Source organism: Manis javanica, chromosome 8 (assembly GCF_040802235.1).
Source record: "Manis javanica isolate MJ-LG chromosome 8, MJ_LKY, whole genome shotgun sequence".
Lineage (NCBI taxonomy): Eukaryota > Metazoa > Chordata > Mammalia > Pholidota > Manidae > Manis > Manis javanica.
Genome location: NC_133163.1, coordinates 119,820,265 through 119,843,011, shown reverse-complemented (window position 1 = coordinate 119,843,011; position 22,747 = coordinate 119,820,265). Strand labels below are relative to the sequence as shown.

General features: G+C 44.6%; 1 protein-coding gene across 2 annotated transcripts in view; it reads right to left on the bottom strand.

Moving 5' to 3' along the window:
- THSD4 (thrombospondin type 1 domain containing 4) overlaps window positions 1-22,747 on the bottom strand; it is a 528,195-nt gene that overhangs the window by 18,458 nt on the left and 486,990 nt on the right. For both annotated transcript variants that reach the window (XR_012120776.1, XM_073212115.1), the window contains exons 11-15: window positions 21,241-21,510; window positions 15,477-15,606; window positions 14,366-14,570; window positions 13,701-13,874; window positions 928-1,101 (exon numbers count right to left, since the gene is read on the bottom strand). Coding sequence is in view for 1 of the 2 variants with exons in the window: in XM_073212115.1 (XP_073068216.1) it covers window positions 928-1,101; window positions 13,701-13,874; window positions 14,366-14,570; window positions 15,477-15,606; window positions 21,241-21,510 (953 nt within the window). In the remaining variant the exon portion in view is untranslated. The remainder of the gene's footprint in view (window positions 1-927; window positions 1,102-13,700; window positions 13,875-14,365; window positions 14,571-15,476; window positions 15,607-21,240; window positions 21,511-22,747) is intronic.

Sequence of the window (22,747 nt, the reverse complement as noted above, 5' to 3'; positions counted from 1 at the left end):
TACAGTGTTATCAGTTGTAGTTATCATGGTGTACATGAGACCCCAGACCTTGTTCATCAACCCCTCCCCATCTTTTCCATCCCCATCCCCCAGCAACCACCATTCTCCTGTTTCTCTGAATTTGACTGTTTGGGGGTAGGTTCCACATATAAATGATACCCTGCAGTATTTGTCTTTTTCCATCTGAATTGGTTCACTTAGCATAATGCCCTCAAGGTCCATCCATGTTGTCACAAATGGTAGGATTTGCTTTTTTTTAAGGCTCAATAATATCCCACTGGGTATACATCCCACATTTTCTTTATCCATTCATCTGTCAGCAGATGCTCAGGTCATTTGTATGCCTTGGCTACTGGGAATGACGCTGCCATGAGCATGGGAGTATAGATATCTCTTTGGATATCTCTTTGCTTCCTTTGGATATATACACAGAAGAGGGATTGCTGGATCATATCTATTTCTGATTTTGACACTCATATACAGACAAAACTGGCTTACATAACAATGATATTAATAGCAGTAGCTACAATTTATTGTGTGTCCGGCACTGTGCTACACACTTTATATACATTACTTCATTTCTTCTAAAAACAGCCTCATAAAGTGTTGTGTTATCAGCACTTTACAGACAAGGACACCATGTTATAGACCTTATGAGACCACAGTATAGACGGTAAGCTTCTTGAGGCAGGGATGTTTGTTTTGCTCATTGGTGTATCCCAAGTGCTTGCAAGAGCACATAATTGGTGCTCAATAAATACTGTGACCTCAAAGAGGTTCTAAGAGCATGAGTAGCTTCTCCAGGGTCACAGGTGGCACAGCTGGGATTCATACCCAGGATACCTGGGGTGCCCCAAGTCCTGTTTCCTGACCCCTCTGCTATGCTGCCTCTCCCAGGGCCAAACACACCCAGTTCTGGCCACTCACCTGACTCCAGCTCCCTGCAAACCACTCCACCTTGCCCGTGCAGGGTCCATTGTCACACGGGGTGGCCTCTGCTGGCCGGTTGTTCCCACAGCCCTCCAGAGGCAGGCTGCTGACGTGGTTGGTCATGCACACCACTGGCCGTGTCCGCACTCCAGCCCCGCACTCCGCCGAGCACTGCAGGACACAGTAACGACCATGTTAGGGGGGAGGCTCCCCCAGGCTCTGAAACCACTTTCAAATGATGTGAACACTTTGTTTCCGCACCAACTCTTTTCCCTGCAAGTCTCTGCCCACTTTTCATACAAAGACTCCTCCAATATGGGATATGGCAAAACTCCCGTCTTAGAGTTTCTGGGACAGTCTTCTTTCCAAATATCCTGTCCTACTGTTGCAATTAATATGTTCACACTTGTCGGAATAGCTGTCCTGGCCTCTGCTCTCAAAAATATATTCAGCAGAAGAAGACCAAGAGCATGAAAGCTTGGGTGCACGGCTCCCTCCTGGTGGCCGAGGCTGGTCTTCTGGGGAAGGAGTCTGTCACCTCAACATTGCTGCCTGAGAGTCCCACAGGCCCCGGCCATGAGAGTATTGGAAGGCGGCCTGGTACAGAATGAGATTAATATCCCTACTGGCTGTGCAGCGTGGGGCAGGTGACCCGCCCCTCACACCTCAGGCATGTTCATCTGGACAGCTGGCATAGGAACACGTGCCTGGCAGAATTACAGGTCATGAGCCATGTGCTCTGCATACAGCAGGTGCTCCGTAAATGATACGAAGGGCTTTAAAGGGTCAAGGCCTACATCCCCACTCTAAAATAGAGAAACTGAGGCTTACAGGGTTAAGGTCTTCATTTAAAACTCAGCAGCAGTGATTTCTTTACCACAGTCGCCCTTTGTCCTCACCAAGGGTACTGTAAATGCATTCCTGAGTCATATCCTAAAGCTTATAGAACACTTTCCATCTGTCTTGAAATACTGTGGAATGCTGCCTTAGTTTGCTTCTCATCCTCTATTTTCAGACATTTTCTGGACATGACCATGAGTGTCCCCCAGACACCTCATGTCCAACGTGGAACACCCCCTTCACCACCATTCCCATTTCTCCTCTTGGTTTTCCAACTTGTGCTCAAATTTCTACCTGGATTTAGAAGCTGACATGCTTCCAACCTGTAGCTAACTATCAAGTCTGGAAGATTCTAGTTTTACCATTTTTCTCTTAATTCATCTTGACCCTTTCTGCCTGTGGTTGCCAGCACCACTGGTGTTCGTCCCCTGGACTGTGGCTGAAGATTCCTGCTCAGCTTTTCCAGCTTTCCTAACTTGCTGGGCTTCCAGGTGCTGGGAATGCCGTCCCATTCCGACAAAATTCACACATGAACTTCCCCAACAGGCATAATGGTTTTCTTTAATATTTCCCTGGTCAACCCATTCTTCTAGACAAATGTCCCATTATTCTATCCCACATCTCTCATGCTGGACAGAGCCAGGGCTCACCATGACCTATAAAAATCCATTAAAGGCTCAGATCAAATGCCATCTCCTCTGTAAAAACTGCCTTGATTGCCCGATTCCATTTACTCTTTCCAGCCTCAGTACCAGTGACAGGGAGTTGAGACCAAGAGGAGTCTGTGTGCAAACAAACCTTACTAAAATAACCATTATCTTCCATTAGTTTCTGCCATATATTTCTTGGCCACTTTCTTACAATTTACTGCCCTTAGACCCTTTCCTTTGTCTAGTCACCTCTTCAGAATTTATCACCCTTTGTTAAAACAGAATATAAGCCACTGATTCTTTAGGATTTTCATGTCTTTCCTGTGAAGCCCTCTGTACTATATAAAAAAAACATCAAATAAAATTTGTATGTTTTCCTCCAGTTATTTTGTCAGCTGAATTTGCAGGCTTTTATTATCAAACATTAGAGGGTAGAGGAGAAGATTTTTCTCCCTTGCAAGGTCACAAATACTTTTCATGATTTACACTCTGTCTGCATTGCTATTAGAAGTCTGGCACAAGGAATCAGTAAAAAAAAATCCTTTGTTACAATTAGAATAGTCTAAGTAAGCTAAAGGGTTTTTTTTGTTTCAGCTATATATTATCTGGTCTCTTTCCTAGCTTTAAACACTCAAGATATTTAAATTCTCCTAAAGAACACAAGGCAAATCAAATCTAAGTTATCATGTTTTCAAATCTTAAGAATATTTCTTTCCACTTAATTTCTATTTGACTCACTAACTTGATTTTCTACTTTCCAAACCAAGTAATGTACACACATCTGGGAAAACTTCCCGTATCCCCACATGCTTAATTTAAAAGAAGAATGTTAAGGACCACTTAAGTGCCCAGTGAGAGAGTATTACAAAGATGAGTTCTGCAGAGAACTTCACCTTATTATACCAACTGCAGTGAAAACACAACAAATGTAAATTTGAAAGGAGCTACCCACCCAGGCCCTGGCCCAGGAAGCCTCTCAGTGGGGGAGGAGTCCCTAACAGGCAGTAGAGCCTGACCTTCAAAGTGAGGCGTGGAAACACACCCAGTCACTGTCCCTGAAGGACGTGCCTAAAGGAGGGACAAAATACACTTGGTAGTCAGAAAAGAACTTGACACCTAATTGAACTTCTGGGCTGATAAAACACAGAAACGCATGAAATTCCTAAGCAACCCTCTAGTGAGAACTGTCTTCTCACCCCAGGAGCAGCTAAATGCTAAACTTGGATCAAGTGGCCCTTGAGGGACTATAAGGCTCTAATGACTATTTCTGAACTGCAGTTTTATGTATCATCTTCTATAATTAAATGGCGCAATGTTTTTACTTACTTCTTCTCTTGGAAAACATCCTTAAAAATTAGGTGTTACAAAATTGGGGCTGGTGGACTTTTTAAAAGTTCTTTTTCTTTTTTTCCATTGTGGTTAAAAATTGCATGTGTGGAGGATAAAAGATGGTGGAGTGAGAGGTGGGACAGAGGACTCCTTCTAAAACTGCATATAATACGAAAATATAATTAATACAACTACTCCTGAAAGAGCAACAGGAAAGAGGGGTGCGCCAGACTGCATACACATGGAGAAAAGAAGAGACCTCACGGAACAGGGTAACCTACCAAAGCTGTGGCCTGGCAGGACCCAAGCCCTCTCCCCACCCCAGCTCACCGGCTGGAGGACGAGAAATGGAGCAGGGAGAGGGTGGAGGCCTAGGACTGCTGAACACCCAAGCCCTGGAGATCTGCTCTGGGAGCAGGAATCTACATTGCATGGTGCTCTGGTGATTAGTGGGGTTGGAAAGCTAAGACAGGGGGAATACTTGGAGAAACTCAGATTCCAACCTTTTGTGGAAAACAGGGATCCATATCCAGCTGCTCTGGGACTGAAGAAAGGTGGGCGGTCTGAGAGACTTCCTAACAGCGAGAGGGCTGCTAAAGGGGCAAGGATTGCACAGAGCTTACTGCTCAGGGGAAAGGGCAGGTAGACAAAATTGTCCGGGTGCCCTCTGCCCAGCAGGTTGGGAAGTTTCATGATCTTCAGGCGCTCCATCCCCCTGGCTGGTTACGCAGCTCCAAGGCCCTCTCTGTGATAAGCAGCCTGCTGCACCTTCCTCCCTGCCAGCCTGCACCTGGCTTGCAAACGGGCAAACTCTGCCCTGGCATTAAGGCCAGCCAGAGGGAAGCCTATATCAGTTAAAAATGCAAAGCATAGAAGCTTATACCTGTGTGCTCAGCCCACTGGCTCTGGCAGTGGAGACAGGCATAGCAGCTGGAAAGCAGGAAACAGCTCTTTCCTGCCCCCAGGCACCAACACCACTACCCTGAGACCCCCGACATTGCTCCAGGGGCTGAGCAACTCCAGAGCATAGAGCTCCTGGGCACTAGAGGGCATCATATACAAATATGAAACATCAAAAGAACCTGGTTCAAAGCAAAATCATACATACATCAGAGAAGGAGTCAAATGAAACTGACCTCATGAATCTTCCTGAGAGATTTCAAAATAAAAATCATAAACATGCTCATAGAGGTACAGAAAAATATTCAAGGACTCAGGTTGGAGATCCAATCATCACAGAACACAGTACCAGAAATGAAACATACAATGGGAGGTTTTAAAAGCAGATTAGATATGGTGGAGGAGACGATAAATGAAATAGAAATTGGAGAAGAGGGATACGAGGAAGCTGACACACAAGAGAGAAGAAAGGAATCTAAGAATGAAAGAATATTGAGAGAAGTGTGTGACCAATCCAAATGGAATAATATTCATATGACAAGTGTACCAGAAGAAGAAGAGAGAGAGAAAGGGATAGAAAGTATCTTTGAGGAAGTAATTGCTGAAAACTTCCCCAAACTGGGGAAGGAGATAGTCTCTCAGGCCACGGAGGTGCACAGATCTCCCAACACAAGGGACCCAAGGGAGACAACACCAAGACATATAATAATTGAAATGGCAAAGATCAAGGATAAAGACAGACTATTAAAAGCAGCCAGAGAGAGAAATAAGATCACATACAAAGAAAACCCATCAGGCTATCATCAGACTTCTCGGCAGAAACCATACGGGCCAGAAGGGAGTGGCATGATGTATTTAATGCAATGAAGCAGAAGGGCCTCCAACTAAGAATACTTTATCCGGCAAGATTATCATTTAAATTTGAAGGAGGGATTAAACATTTTCCAGAGAAGTAAAAGCTGAGAGAATTTACCTCCCACAAACAGTCTCTACAGTGTATTTTGGAGGGATTGCTATAGATGGAAGTGTTCCTAAGGGTTAATAGCTGTCACCAGAGGTAATAAAACCACAGCAAGGAAAGTAGAACAGTTAATTACTAAGCAGATGCAAAATTGAATTAACTACCCCCAAAGTCAATCAAGGGATAGATGAAGAGTACAGAATATGATACCTAATATGTAAAGAATGGAGGAGGAAGAAAAAAGGAGGAGAAAAAAAGAACCTTTAGATTGTGTTTGTAATAGCACATTAAGTGAGTTAAGTTAGACTGTTAGATAGTAAGGAAGTTATCCTTGAACCTTTGGTAACCACAATTCTAAAGCCTGCAATGTCAATAAGTACATACCTATCGATAATCACCCTAAATGTAAATGGACTGAATGCACCAAGCAAAAGACGTAGAGTCACTGAATGGATAAAAAAAACAACACCCATCTATATACTGCCTACAAAAGACTCACTTTAAACCCAAAAACATATACAGACTAAAAGTGAAGGGATGGAAAAAGATATTTCATGCAACTAATAGGAAGAAAAAAGCAGGAGTTGCAGTATTTGTATCAGACAAAATAGACTTCAAAACAAAGAAAGTCACAAGAGACAAAGAAGGACATTACATAATGATAAAGGGGTCAATCCAACAAGGAGATATAACCATTATAAATATCTATGCACCCAACACAGGAACACCTACATATGTGAAACAAATACTAACAGAATCAAAAGGGGAAATAGAATGTAATGTATTCATTCTAGGAGACTTCAGCACTCCACTCACTCTGAAGGACAGATCGACCAGACACAACAGAACCAAGGACACAGAGGCACTGAAGAACACACTAGAACAGATGGACCTAACAGACATCTATAGAACTCTACACCCAAAAGCAGCAGAATACACATTCTTCTCAAGTGCACATGGAACATTTTCAAGAACAGATCATATACCAGGCCACAAAAAGAGCCTTGCTAAATTCAGAAACATTGAAATTGTACCAACCAGCTTCTCAGACCACAAAGTTATGAAACGAGAAATAAATTACACAAAGAAAATGAAAAATCCCACAAACACATGGAGGCTTCACAACATGCTTCTAAATAACCAATGGATCAATGACCAAATAAAAACAGAGATTATGCAATATATGGAGACAAATGACAACAATAATTCAACACTGTAAAATCTGTGGGATGTAGTGACAGTTGTGTTAAGAGGGAAGTATATTGCCATACAGGCCTACCTCAGGAAAGAAGAACAATCCCATATGAACAGTCTAAAGTCTATAAAACTAGAAAAAGAAGAACAAATGAGGTCCCAAGTCAGTAGAAGGAGGAACATAATAAAGATTAGAGCATAAATAAATAAAATTGAGAAGAAAAAAACAATAGTAAGAATCAATGAAAGCAAGAGCTGGTTCTTCAAGAAAATAAACAAAATAGATAAACCCATAGCCAGACTTATCAAGGAAAAAAGAGTCTCCACATATAAACAGAATCAGAAATGAGAAAGAATAAATACTTATGGACACCACAGAAATACAAAGAATTATTAGAGAATACTATGAAAAATTATATGCTAACAAACTGGATAACCTAGAAGAAATGTGCAACTTTCTAGAAAAATACAACCTTCCAAGGCTGACCCAGAAACAGAAAATCTATACAAAACAATTACCAGCAATGAAATTGAATTGGTAATGAAAAAACGATCTAAGAACAAAACCCGTGGAACAGAGGGCTTCACCTCTGAATTTTATCAAACATTTAGTGAAGACCTAATAGCCGTCCTCCTAAAAGTTTTCCAAAAAGTAGAAGAGGGAATACTTCCAAACTCATTCTATGAGGCCAGCATCACTCTAATACCAAAACCAGGCAAAACCACGACAAAAAAAAGAAAAGTACAGACCAATATCTCTGATGAACATAGATGCAAAAATCCTCAACAAAATATTAACAAACTGAATTAAAAAATATATCAAGATCATCCACCATGATCAAGAAGGATCTATTCCAGGGATGCAGGGATGGGACAATATTAGAAAATCCATCAACATCATCCACCACATCAACAAAAAGGACAAAAACCACATGATCATCTCCATAGATGCTGAAAAAGCATTCGACAAAATTCAACATCCATTCATGATAAAAACTCTTAACAAAATGGGCATAGAGGGCAAGTACCTCCACATAATAAAGGCCATATATGACAGACCCACAGCCAACATTATACTTAACAGCAAGAAGCTACAAGCTTTTCCTTTAAGATCGGGAACAAGACAAGGAGGCCCACTCTCTCTGCTTTTATTCAACATAGTTCTGGAGGTCCTCACCACAGCAATCAGACAACACAAAGAAATAAAGACATTCAGATTGGTAAGGAAGAAGTTAAACTGTCTCTGCAGATGATATGATATTTTACATAAAAAACCCTAAAGAATCCACTCCAAAACTACTAGATCTAATATCTGAATTGAGGAAAGTTTCAGGATACAAAATTAAAACACAGAAATCTGTTGCATTTCTATACACTAATGAGGAACTAACAGAAAGAGAAATCAGAAAAACAGTTCCATTCACAATTGCATCAAAAAGAATAAAATACCTAGGAATGAACCTAACCATGGAAGTGAAAGACCTATACTTTGAAAACTACAAGACACTCATGAGAGAAATTAAAGAAGATACCAATATATGGAAACTCATCCCATGCTCTTGGCTAGGAAGAATTAATATTGTCAAAATGGCCATCCTGTCTAAAGCAATCTACAGATTCAATGCAATTCCTATCAAAATACCAACAGCATTCTTCAATGAACTAGAGCAAATCATTCTAAAATTCATGTGGAACCACAAAAGACCCCAAATAGCCAAAGCAATCCTGAGAAGGAAGAATAAAGTTGGGGGGATTATGCTCCCCAACTTCAAGCTCTACTACAAAGCCACAGTAATCAAGACAATTTGGCACTGGCACAAGAACAGACCCATAGACCAATGGAACAGACTGGAGAGCCCAGATATAAACCCAAGCATATATGGTCAATTAATATATGATAAAGGAGCCATGGACATACAATGGGGAAATGACAGCCTCTTGAACAGCTCATGTTGGCAAAACTGGACAGCTACATGCAAGAGAATGAAACTGGATTATTGTTTAACCCCACACACAAAAGTAAACTGGAAATGGATCAAAGATGTGAATGTAAGTCATGAAACCATAAAACTCTTATAAGACAACATAGGCAAATATCTCCTGAATGTAAACATGAGCAACGTCTTCCTGAAGCCATCTCCTGGAGGAAGGGAAACAAAAGCAGTAATGAAAACATGGGACTACATCAAACTAAAACACTTCTGTAGAGGAAAGGACACCATCAACAGAATTAAAAGGCATCCTACAGTATGGGAGAATATATTTGTAAATGACTTATCTGACAAGGGGTTAACATCCAAAATGCATAAAGAACTCACATGCCTCAACACCCAAAAAGCAAATAACCAAATTAAAAAATGGGTGGAGGATATGAAGAGACAATTTTCCAATGAAGAAATTCAGATGGCCAACAGACACATGAAAAGATGCTCCACATGACTAATCATCATGGAAATGCAAATTAAACCACAATGAGACATTACCTCCTACCAGTAAGGATGGCCAGCATCGAAAAGTCTAAGAACAACAAATGCTGGCGAAGATGTGGGGAAAGGGGAACCCTCCTACACTGCCAGTAGGAATGTAAGCTAGTTCAACCATTGTGGAAAGCAATATGGAGGTTCCTCAAAAAACTAAAAATAGAAATACCATTTGGCCCAGGAATCCCACTCCTTGGAATTTACCCAAAGAATACAAGTTCTCAGATTCAAAAGGACATATGCACCCCTATGTTTATCACAGCACTTTTTACAATAGCCAAGATATGGAACCAACCTAAGTGTCCATCAGTAGATGAATGGATAAAGAAGATGTGGTACATATACACAGTGAAATACTATTCAGCCATAAGAAAGAAACAAATCCTACCATTTGCAACCACATGGATGGAGCTGGAGGATATTATGCTCAGTGAAATAAGTCAGGTGGAGAAAGACAAATGCCAAATGATTTCCCTCATTTGTGGAGTATAACAACGAAGCAAAACTGAAGGAACAAAACAGCAGCAGACTCACAGACTCCAAGAAGGGACTAGTGGTTACCAAAGGGGAGGGGTGTGGGAGGATGGGTGGGAGGGAGGGAAATGGGGACTGAGGGGTATTGTGTTTAGTACACATGGTGTGGGGGGTCACAGGGAAGACAGTGTAGCACAGAGAAGGCAAATCGTGAATCTGTGGCATTTTACTACAGTGATGGACAGTGACTGCAATGGGGTATGGGTGGGGATCTTATAATATGGGCAAATGTAGTGACCACAATTGTTTTTTCATAGGAGTGTATATCAATAATACCTTAATTAAAAAAAATTGCATGTTGGTTTAAACCTGTCATTGATTTCCAGAACAAAAAAATACAGGATGCCTGTGTCTGATGAGGCCCATCCCCAGCTAAAAGTAGCTGCGAGGATGTTTTTAAGGTGTGTTATTGAGTCAGAAAAACTACATTGCCCCGAACGTGTAAGAGAAGGTTCAGGCCGGGTCTACCACCTCAATTCAATTAGGTAGAGATTAATTACTTTTAAACTGGGCAACAGGACGAAGTCTGGATCCTTACGTGTTTGTAAACGTTAATCTCATTTTCTTTCATCTAAGCTCATTAAACGGAGGCTGTGTTCCACTCATGCCTGGCCATGTATTATGTGCTCCATACATGTTTATTCCTAGCGGTGAAAAATTGCATAGTTCAAACTAGAGCTTAACAGGGTTGATTTGTATACAAAGCCGCTATGCACACGTGGAGGACTGCCATCAGCTGGTCATTCTTGGGGGCTGAACCTTTCATAAGGCTCACTGGTGACCAAGGCCCAACCTACTGGGCCAACCTCATCTACCTTATGGTTTCAAATGTGTTATTCCTTAATATTCATGCAGCACTGTTAACAGAGGAGAAAACTAAGGGCCAGAGAGTCGGCAGCTTGTTTAAGTTCTCATAAGACAAAGGTTCTTGGGGAAATGATGCCAAATCCAATGAGCCTTCCTTAAACCCCACTGCAGCCCCTTCCCACTCATCTACTCTGAAATAAGCATAAGCCTTCGAGGTTTTATTCTGGGGGTAGAAAAAGCAAATTTACTTGTGTCACAGCACCAAACTTAAATGGCTTAAAACATCTTTTCCAAAAAAGAACAGAAAAGTTCTCTAAACAGAGTAAAGTGCTTATCTTTTGCTCTATTCAGAATTTGAAGACAAGGGTAAGATCCAGCAGGTATTGATGTTAAAATACAAAGCAAATTTACATCAAAGGGAAACTTACAAGTCTTTACTGGAGGGAAAATAATAGGGGTTGGTTCAATTATATCAGTCATACAATAGCTTATGTGAACTAAAAATCATGCTTTAAAAGGTTTTTAATACCTTTTTAAGGTGTTTATAATAAACACCTAAGTGAAAAAAGCAGGTTACCATATTATACATGTATTATGATTTATATCATTAAATTATGTATAACTACAAAAAGGCTATGTATGTAAATACTATGTATGAGTAGAAAAAAGCTTGGCAGTGCAGCTTAAAAATTTTTAATTATCATCTTCTAGTTAAGGTATTATAAGTATATTTTTCATATTTTTTTCATATTTTTATCACAGTATGTTACTTTATGACTAGAAAAAAATGAACATTATTTAAACAAGAACCTTTCCAATATATAAACGAAAGCCCAGCATCAGTCTTTTCATTCATTTGTTTGCACTTTAAAATCGCCAAGTTTACTGTGAACACAGATGAATTCTGGGATGACTAGAAATCCAGAAACAGAAGAATTAGTTGAAGGAACTAAGGATTTTTAGCCTGGACAAGAAGTGGAAGGGCTCCCAACTGTCGGGCTGCACTGTGAGGGGAGAAGGCTGAGCTACGCAGGACCCAAGTGGGAATTCACAAGAAACATCCTGGTTCAGTGTAAAAGGAAACCTCCTGCCCCCTAGTGGCTGCTCAGCGCACAGATGTCATTGTCTGGACACGCAGTGAATTTCTGACAAAGGAAACAGGTGGCGAAGGCCTCCTCCTGCTGGCGGGGAGGCTGTCCCTGCCGTGTGGACCGCCTCCCAGTGATGCCTTTGCAACGCCAGGAGCTGAATTAGGGGCTGGGAGGCTTGGAGAGGGAGTCTTGCAAACCACTTGGCTGAGCTCTGCTGGACTCGGCTTTAGGGGCAGAAGTGCGAGTCAACAGATACCTTTAGAGGGGCACCTGCTCTCCATCTGATTCCCTTTGGTGAGCACCTTCCCAAAGGCTGATTTGGTGTCTGTTCCACCTCCCTCCTGGGACTGGAGGCACTGTTAACAGCTCATCCTAAGAGACCAGTGTTTGCACGTGGGCCTCTGTATCTGGGGACTGTCTTGGGGCTCAGAGGCAGGAGCTGCATGCCCTGAGGTGCCAGGAATCCGCAGGGAAGATAAGTGGAGGAGAGGATGTTGTGATGTGCAGTGAAGGCTGAGTTTGCGGGTTGTTTTTCCTTTCCTTGTCAGCAACACTGCTCACCTGAGGGGATTACTATCGGGATGAGAGAGGTGAAGTTACGGGGCCTCTTAACGTGGAGGGAGTGGAAATCCACGAGACCACTTTCAGGGCAGTCTTCAGAATACCCAACCACCAGTCTGCGATGCACGGAACCGACCAGTCAGAATGGGTCCCGGCCAATCGGAATCAACCCCTGCGGTGGTGTGGTGCCAATCTGCCCGCACACGCTGGCTTACTCTCTGAGCTTACCCATCACCCTGCTCTCCACGGGAGCGCAGTGCTTCCTAAGATTCAGTCACTTGGCTGGTCTCCTCTGCCCTTGGACCAGTGGCCTCAGGGCTGCCTGGGAGCCAGTTAGAAATGCAGAATCTCAGGCCCACCTCACAGTGCTGGCTCACATTCTGCACTGGAACAAGGCTCCCAGGTGATCTGAAGGCACATCTGGTTGAGAAGCACCATGAGGAATTCTGATGAGGGAGACGGTGCCGACCTGGCCTCATTGAGAGGGAGGTGCCAATCATGTCTACATCCCATTTTGAGGGCCTTCTGGAGAACCCAGAAATGCCCTGGCAACTGTTCATTTGATGACCAGTTCAGCTGCCCTGGGCAGAATACCCTGCCTGGCCTCTCCTGCTGCCAGCCAGGAGTAGCTCCCTCAAGAAAAGGAAGGCAAAACTCACATCCTCTCTCTTTCTCTCTTCCCCTACCCGAAGCGATGTTCTTTAATTTTGCTTAGTATTTCCTCCTGAACTTTTACTTTATTGTGGTAAAATACACATAACATAACATTTTCCGGCTGAATCATTTTTAAGTGTGCAATTCATTTGGCATTAAGTACATCCGCACTGTTGTGCAGCCATCACCGCCACTCAACTGCGGAATTCCTCCATTTTCTTGGATAAATCCTGTCTGTGTCTTTGATAGGCGAGCTCAACCTCCCACTGGCTGCCCTCATACACAGGCAGCTGGCAGGCGACCAGTTAACTCTATGTCTTTGAGTTGATCCTTGACACCTGACATGAGGAGCCCCCAGGGAGGCTGGCCCCTGGGGAGGAGAATGGTTTACAAACTGTTTCCAGTCGGTGAGAAGGAGGGGGCAGGGGGCCTGCCACTGGCTGAGTGCCTTTTACCAGGCGAAAGGCGTGATGTAATCGCTCGCCCACTTTATTCAGTATTCCATGATTAGCATTCACGGGGCCTGCTCAGGAGAATCAAGCTAATTCTCTCACTCTTGAGACTCCTTAGTCTTCATAGAAGGATAGAAAGATGATAATAGTTCATTTCTGGGCCTTTTCCCCAATGTCAGAAATTACTCTTGAGATTCTCAGCTACCCATGTGTTTCTGTGTGGTTTGGGGGCACCTTGTACCACGGCGCCTGAGCTCTAGACCCGCAGGCCCAGGGCCCCGGCTCCAGAGGGCCCGCTCCACCACTGCCCTTCTCACCCTTTCACTCCACTCGGTGAGGAACCAGCTCTTGGCGCAGGGCCCCATGTCGCAGTTCTCAATGTCGTTCGGCCGGAGCTTCATGTTGCATTCCTCGTCATGGACCACGTCCCCAATGTTGCTCACACACTTCACGTCTCGGGTCCTCTGTCCCACTCCACAGGGCACCGAGCACTAGAACAGAGCAAGCTTTATGTCAGCAGAACAGGTGGCACTGGCCCCAGAGGGCTCTACGGTTAGGGTGCCCTCACCCCCTCTCACCTGCTGCCTGAGCAGAGGAATCACCTGTGCTGCTGAATCCCTGCAAGGCAAATGCTACCTGGGAGGGACCTGGCCTGGAAAACCACACAACCTTTTCTCTAAGGCCTTCTTAGATGTCTTGCCCACTTAGTTACTCTGGGCCTCAGTTCTGTCATCTCTAAGACGGGAGCGTGATTGCAAGGAGTTGTCTCCACCAGGGCACACGTGAGAGAGGAGACCTGTTCGCTTACGGCCCCCATGGGCTCACCCTTGAAGTCCTCTTTGGGTGGCTTTAACTCTAGCCTTAACTCTACTGAGCTATTGGTACAGCCTGTGCTTTGCAAAAATGTCCTCCTAGGACCCTGCGGATGGGGGCCTAGTCAGGTCTCAGGGTGTGGGAAACGGGAGGGGGGTTGCCGGCGTACCGAGGTCCAGTCTGTCCGGATCTGCCACTCGCTGCAGATCTTTAGCTGGCAGGTGCTGGTGGTCTCGGGCTTCTCTAGGTGCTGGCAGCGGTAGGGCTGCACCGTCAGACTGCGGTTGGCGTACACCTGGCGGCACAGAACCTGGCGATGCTGCATGCCCAGGCCGCAGGTTTTGCTGCATTCAGACCACTCCCCGATGTCCCAGCTGGCTTGGCAGTGAGAGAGGGAGAGGAACAGACTGCCTCAGTCAACAGGAGACAGCACAGACCCAAGCCAGCAGACATAGCCACCAGGGTGGCGCTGGGCGCCCTCACCCAAGCACGGGGCTTGGCGGTCCGCCTGAGGGCCATCGCGCTCTGTAAGGGAATGTGACTTTGTTCGACACACCATTTACCCATGACCAAGGCCCAGATTCTATAAAATCAAAGACAACTGAGAAGATACAAATGGCTTTTATGTAGTGTAGAACATTAACCCACTTTGGAGCTAACTTAGGAACATGTTCCAGCATTCTTTATCTTTCCGGAACTGTCAGTTTCACATTTCCTCCTCTGTCATCCTTTGTCATTAAGTAAGACCTCAGCACACGCTCAGTAGGTATTTGGATGAGAATTAAGGTTTTGTTACTTTGAGAATTGTTTTGGCCCCTTTTAGGGTCCCTTCCCCAGTTCTTCTGGAAGTGTCCTATTTATCATTCAATAACCAGCCCAAGACCTCTCCTGAGACACTTTTCTTGACTTCTTCAGGCAGACGGGGTTGGTGACTTTCTTCTCTCTCTTACACAGCTTACCTACAGCACTGACCATACCAGATGGTGATTCACTGCTTCCTTCTTTGTTTTCCTTACCAGGTAAACCCTAATTGCTCCAATTTACCAAAGGGTGGGCTTCCTGGGGGTGTGTTGACTGCTAACAGCTATGAGCTCCTGGATTAATCTAAAAGACAGATGCATTTGCCGAACAGACTGCAGTTTCTGATAGACCAAGTCTCTTGTCTCTAAATCTGATGTGGACTGATTTGAAAATTGGATTATATTTGTTAGTAAGGTCCTATGCCCAAGCAACCAGAAGTGACCCGATAATAGGTGACCCGAGCAGAGCAGCTGTCTTACAAGGCTGGGCAAGGGAAGATGTTGCACGGCTCCTCCTCCGGGGTCGGCTTCATGCTGGAGTCACAGTAGCTCTCAGGAACCTCTTCGTGAGTGTTTCTGTGCACACAGCGAAAAATAGGGTACTGTGATCCTGCAAGGACAAGAAGAATGTCTGAAGGATACTGCGACACACCTGAACGTTCAGCTACAGGCGTAGATGCGCAGAGACCCAGGCACTGATGAAGAGAGGCCATGGAAGCAGAACAAACAATTCACACACACACTCCTCTTTCATTCCTGCGTTTACACACCTCACACACAGGGCTTTGCTGGGCACTGTGAGCTGCAGAGAGGGGTAGGAATAATTACTGCCCTCAAAGAGCTTATCATCTATTTGTGGGGATGGTTTGAAAGTGCTCAGAGGAATAAAAACAATTTTCATAATAGTAAGGTATCATGAGTCAGGAAAGTGATTGTAGAATGAGCACAAATAATAATTTCTTAAAGGTTTTCTGGAGACATCAAAGAGAAAGGGCTATAGAGGGCTCAAGTTGCATCCTAGAGAAAGGGTTGGGTTTGGGTAGCTGTGCATGGATGTGTCGTGGAGGGAAGGGACTGTCCAGGTCGCTGAACTGGAACAAGTGCCCGACAAACTGGCCTGCATGTGGCAGGTGTGTTTAAGAGCCACTTGTGCTGAAGCAGAGGAATAAAATCCCAGAAAGGCTAGAAGAGCAGCTGGCTTCCTCCTTTGTAAAGCATTTTACACGTGTCCCCTAAAGAAGTTGTGATCCAATGGTATTTTAGCTTTTTGAGCATATGCCTGCTCCTCACGGGACAGTGACATTCTCAGGGACAGGACTAGTTCTTGTCCATCTCTGTAACCCCAGTACCTAGCAGAGAAGTAGGTGCTCAGTAAAAGTTTGTTGAATGAATATTTATCAGAGGTCTAATATTCATTATTACTTTGCTTAAAAAAGGTCATATTAACTGCCTCAGGTTTTTGTTGTTGTTTTGTTTTGAATATGCAGCCTAGTTTCATTGGCGTAATAAGGATAAATATGTTTTGGAGGAATAGATTTATTCAGCGCTGCCTTCTCTCTGCTGTCCCCTGGTGGCAGCACTGAGGTATTACTAATGAACGTTTATGAAGTGAAAAATGAGACCAGCTGAACCCGAACCGTCTAAAGAATGAGGTGCTTCCTCACAAACAACTGCCACCTCCCCTCCGCCTGCACCCAGTCTAGGCCACTTCACAGTTCCTGCTGGGCAGAACACTTCCATTTATTCTACAGCTCTGTTTTAGCTCTGTTGCTAATGAGCCAGGCATTTAGAGGTTTTGAACTTGCCACTTGCTACAGTTTTAATTGTAACTGAAGGGGTAACTTGTAGCGTCTAAGTATCTCAATATTTCATCAACCATGAAAAGTGTTTCAATGCTTCTTTAAGCATCTTGTGTGACACGCTGAGCCAGAGGGTAATTCCTGTAAGAAACTTGAGTTTGTAAGACAGTTTTGAATTTGAAATGAAATGAAACTACTCCAGCAGTAAAAATTTACAATGTAACTATAACTTGAGTCCATTATTTAAAATAATGTTCCAATTAAGCATGATTATTAGCTGAATAAAAAGCAGTACTGGCTATAAAATTAATCAGAAGCAAAACCTTTGTGGAATTAAATTTTGTCCAGGAACATATCTGCTTCCATTAAGAAGAGGTTTTTAATTAAATTCAACAAATATTAAGCACACTGTATTGAGTTATAAAGATGAATAAGATTCAGTTCATGGCTTGCAGGGTACCCATTCGGGATGCAGCAATTAAGGGATTAAGCAAAAATCTTATTATTTAGCCAATTCCTTCCCCTTCAGACTATGTGGGTTGAACTTTTTTACTTACAAGTTTGTGGACTGGCAAGCACAGTATGTACCCCAACGGCATGGCACACAGAGGAGGGGGAAATGTAATATCTTTAGCTAAAAGGATACAGGTTACCATAGGAATGCTCTGTGCTTTGGGAAGACAGGTCTGGTTTAGGGCTGTTTGCATATGGCCACTGCCTACTTTCCTGTACCCTCTTATGTCACTTGTCAATGGTCCAGCTCCAGTGTTCAGCCCAGGAAATAAATTCAGAGGCTTTCTCTCTCTGATGGTGAGAAAACACCTATAGATTATAGACCTATGATTCTTGACTCCAGTGACCACAATTGTTCCTTTCTTTGGGTCAGTTCTGATTTCTGTAGAGTGGAAGTACCAGTTACTCCTCTAATTGCTAGTAAACAGAAATGAAGTGGTGAAGTTGGGTGCTGGCTGGGTTCTGAGCAGTAAGAAAGTCCTACTTTTTTTGAAAGGATTACTTTAGTCGGGTTGTATGAGGTAGAAGTCTGTTACATTGGAGGTGGGAATTGTACTACAGGAAATCAGTAGACTTTAAATGAGGTAAGTCAGTGAATTTAGGGGAAGGGAGGCATTGTGGTGAGAGGGACATATTAAATACAAGTAAGAAAAAGTTAAATAACCTTAGTCTTGGAGCTCCAGGAATTAACTGAACCAAGGGTTTGACCAGATGGCCAGAGGGCTGGGCAATGACTGGGTGGAGTATGGCCCACTCTTAGATGCCAGTGCCAGGGCGTCCCTCTGTGGTGATAATAGTGTGACACCGAGAGCGTTTATGAGAAGAGGAATTTTAATGTGAGAGGCACAGAAATGTGTGGTCCGATTAGCTCCACCAGGAAGGACTGGAGGAGCATTTGGGAGAAAGTTTGAGTGGGGACAAATGATGAGGTCACAAGGGAAGGGGCGTGGGCTGTGCATGAAAGAGCTGGACAGCACCGGCAGGCTCAGAATTTCTTGGTCACTGCACACTTGTCCCTACTCTTGCCAACTGTGAGCTACACACTTTGTGTATCCACATTGCCTCATCTTCCCTGTACATCTGAGGCCACTGCTGTCTAGGAGCAAACCTTAGAGACAGCAAAGCAGGGGCATCCATAGGGTACTGCCTTTTGTCACATGCAAGCAAAAAGGAAGGGGTATGAAAGGAGGGGGAGCGGGTAAACAGTACCCTTTGTCTTTATTTCAGTATTGCTTTGGCTTGAGGACCACTGCTGTTCATCAGGGCAAAGAAGAGGATAGCATATCTGTTGGCAGCCGCGCTCAGAAAATAGCGCCCCATGCAGGGCAGCCGGAAGGCCCCGAACTTCCTAATGACAAATCATCCCACACCACTAAACTACATGCTAATTGCGCCTTAGCATAAGGACCAATGAGACCCACCAAATGGTTATGCTAATAAGGCATATGGAGCCGCACCAACCAGGTCAGAGCATGAGAACTATATAAGCAAGCCTCTCCTTCCCCTCTGGGTCCTGCCCAACTCATTTGTTTCACAAAGAGCTGAAGAATAAAGCTTTCTGCAGAAGAATCCTGCTGTTGTTGCGTGCTGTTCTTGCCGGCGAGGACGGGGCGCGCGACACATATCCTCTCGGGCATCTGCTAAGTGTGTGTGTGTGTGTGTGCGCGCGCGTGTGTGTGTGTGTGTGTGTGTGTGTGTGTGTGCATGCACACATATCCACAATGTAAAGGAGAAAGGCTATATTAAGAACACTGACCAAAATAATGTGGAGACTTGGAGAAAAAGATTCTTCAGTTTTGAATACATAAATCCACATTCTTTATGCCACTAGCAGAACATGGGTAAAGGCAGAAAACAGCCTAGCATATCCAGGATGTAACAAAGATGTAAAAACGACTCTTCCACCTTTTCTGATAGCTGATACGTGCCCCAGTTGAAATGTGGTGATGATATATTCATTCACTCAAGAAATTCTTGAGACATGCCTGCTGTGCGCTTGGTCTGATACCAGGTACATAGGTCAGAAAGCAGGCAGTCATGAAGACCGCCAGCCCGGGCAGAGCGGGACTAAAACGCGCCCTGAATGCTGCAAGGCCCCGCAGAAGAAGGGTCTACCCGGGCCTTGCAGAATCAGGACAGGCTTCACAGAGGAAGTGCGATCTGAACTAGACCATGTAGTACAAGCAGTTTGCCAGCTAGATACCAGAGAGCAGTCAGGGGCGCAGATTTTGAATCTCAGTGTGGATCACACAGACTGGACGGAGTGCGCAATAAAATCTGCGCAGAAACACCTCAGTAAGCCAGCACGCTACCTGGTAAGTCGTTACGGAACTGGGCAAGAAAGGCGAGAGCCTCCAAGAAGAACCAAAGGCCTCGATTCCCTTCCCAAAAGCTGCTACGTCAATGCTCTTATGGAAAAGGTAAAAGCTTAAGAGGTGGTTGTGAAAGATTTTTCCATGTGCTAATTATATCAAGGTTTCCAAATTTTGTGCCCTCTGGTACACGTTTCTTGAAGAAAATAAAAAAATCTTCCAACCCACACCCTGGGTGTATCCCAGTTTCCCAGCTGCACAGACACTGAAGGGGATACAGCCGTCTATTTTCTATGACCACTTCATTCAAAGAACAGCTGATTAGGGCCACAGATAGGAGTTTATTACAAACAGGAGATTATGACCCTTACAGGAAAGAAATTCTAACAACACAGCTCATAGATGTATCCTTGCACTGAAGATCTAAGCCACCTGGAAGCTGAGAAGCAGCATCAATTTCCAACCCAGGTACAGAGCATCAAATAAGGGCGTTTGGATATCACATTCCACATCTATCTTAACTTCGGAGTCTTCAAGCAAACAGGGCCTACCTCACAGGTGCTTTACGCATAGCCATGCTTTGCTCTGAGCCCATCAAAACCCTGCTTTCGTTAAGTTTCACCTCAACTCTACTCTTCTCCCCAGTCCTGTAACTCTTATCTTTCTTTGGTTTGGAAAGACACCCCATGTTTCCTCTGGTCTCCCTTGTTGCAAAGTGTCAACCGACCTGATTTTGCTGGGTGGGCTGTGCACAGGTTTGTCCCTGGTGGGCTAAGCCGATCTGGTTAGGACAATGGGACGAATTAAGATTTTACTGAGAGAACAGGAAGGGAGCTGAGAGTGGTGTGAGTGGAAATGTTAGCTAACTTAACACCCCAAGTCCCCACAGTGTGTATTTTTCCTGTAATCTTAGATTTGAGAATAAGTTTCAACTGGACTTTGTGTAAGTGTTCCACAACCTTAACTCGTACATCAAACTTTAGATCTTGAACTATGTGAGTGTATTCTGGGGTTATTAATGAACATATTGTGAGGAAAGGGTGAGCTCAGCAGCCTTGGGTTGCTCAAATCCTGCACATTCCAGAGAAAGGCCTGTCTTCAGAGTGTGTCTTTGATCAGGGCTGGAGGTGACCGTGGAGCTCTTGGAACAGTCTGCTGACACGAGAGCTTTTCTATGTCCCCAGCCACTCCGTGTCAGTTTGACAAGCTAGCTCACACCAACACGGTGATTTATGTGAATGTCTGCTTTGGCCCGCCCGAGGCCTTGGGCCACGATGGTCAGTTTGAGCCTTGGGATGCTGAAGGATGAGTAGCGGATGTCAGTATTGTGGAAGCTGCATGCCGACAGGATTGACCTCCAATAACCCCCTGGACACCCAAGCTCGAGTGGGCGTCTCTGGCTGGCAGTGCTTGGCTCCTGTTACCCTATGCCGTTACTGGGGGAATTAAGCAAGCCCAGTGCGGCTTTACTGGGAGGGGCGCCTGGAAGCCGGCGCTCTGTTCCTGCTAATGAGCCGTCCAGGCTCAAGGAAGGGAGGGCTGGCCATGCGCCCGGGGCCCACTGACCCACTTGTCCCCTGGGACCTGCAGGGCCTCTGCTGGCCTGCCCGGGGGGCTCACCCTTCCCACAGGTGGTGGAGCACTCCGTCGTTCCCAGCTGCTTCCAGTTGTGATCCCGGCTTCGCCGCGCAGGCTGGGGTGGCATCATATTGTCTGGCCGACGGGAAGGAAATCTATCTGGATGCCTGATTGGGAAGGTCTGTGCCGATTCCGGGGTGAATATTTCAGGGGCCCCGCCGTGCAGGTCTTCCTTCTGCTCCTCGTCCTCTTTCTCTTCTCCCTCGTCCTGGCTTCTCCCTTCTGTTACCAGCTGCCCGTTGAAGGGCTCGCCTAGGAGAGGTAAGGGGGCACACACACAGGAAGAAAGGTTGGTGTGGGCACTGAGTCATGAGAGGAAACTGCTTGGGCATTAGAAATGATGCCATATGAGATCACTTCTAACTCATAGCGCATATATTTAAGATATACAGATACTAACTTCCGTAATATTCAAAACATTATTAAAAATGGATAGGAGAAAGATGAACATCCGGGTAGGAAAAGTAGGCAAGGGTCAGGGAGAAGCAATCACATAAAAAAGAAATATGAACAGTCAAAAGTCGTATGAAGATATGGCTTGTGATTAAAGAACTATATGTGAAAATAACCCAATCTCCATTTACCTAATGATAAAGATTAGCGACTTCAGAAACCCTTAAATCCCTAAACTCTTCATTGAAGGTATGAAAACACGTACTCATGTACCGTGGGTGAGCCTGCAAATAGAAAGTTTTGAAGGGCAACTGGGAATGTCTATCCACATTTAAAATGCACAGGTCTTTTGACTTCGTGATTCGGTTTCTAGGACACGTGTCCTGCAGATATTCCCATCCTGTTCCATAAAGCTGTATGTACGGGTATGCACAAAGTGTTATTTGAAACAGCTGAAGAAGGGGATGGACTTAAATGTCCATCAGTGGCACTGGTTAAAATAAATTATGCTACAACCATAAATGGAATACTGTTATTTTTTAAAAGAATGAAGCAAACATATGTTGTGACACGGACATATGCCTAGTCTGTTGTCTGGTAAAAGAAAAAAAGCACAGCAGGATTGAGTTTATGCAGACATACATGTATGCAGATGTGGCAGGACACTTATTGGGAGATGGGTTTGTGCTTTGTCCTTATCTCTGCTCCTCCTCTCCCAGGCCAAGTGGTCAAGACCTCAGATTTCGATTTCCTTGCCTGGATTTTTGCAAGAGAGAGAGAGAGAAAGAGAGAGAGAGAGAGAGAGAGAGAGAGAGAGAGAGAGAGAGAAAGAGAGAGAGAGCGAGCTGCTGGAAATGAACAACTCTTCCTTCCCACAGTGAAAGCCTGAGCTCTCGGCTAGGACCAGAAGGCCCAGAAGGGCCGGCTAGGGGAAGGAGGAGAAAGGAGAGGGGGAAAGGCAGATCCCTTTTTGAGAGACCGAGAGAGGGGTTTCCAAGGTGAAGAGAGGCAGGAGTCTGAGGTCTTGGGTTTCCCAAGCACCACAGACCCTTACCTGCGCCAGACAGGCATCTTGACTCAGACTTGGGGTGCATGT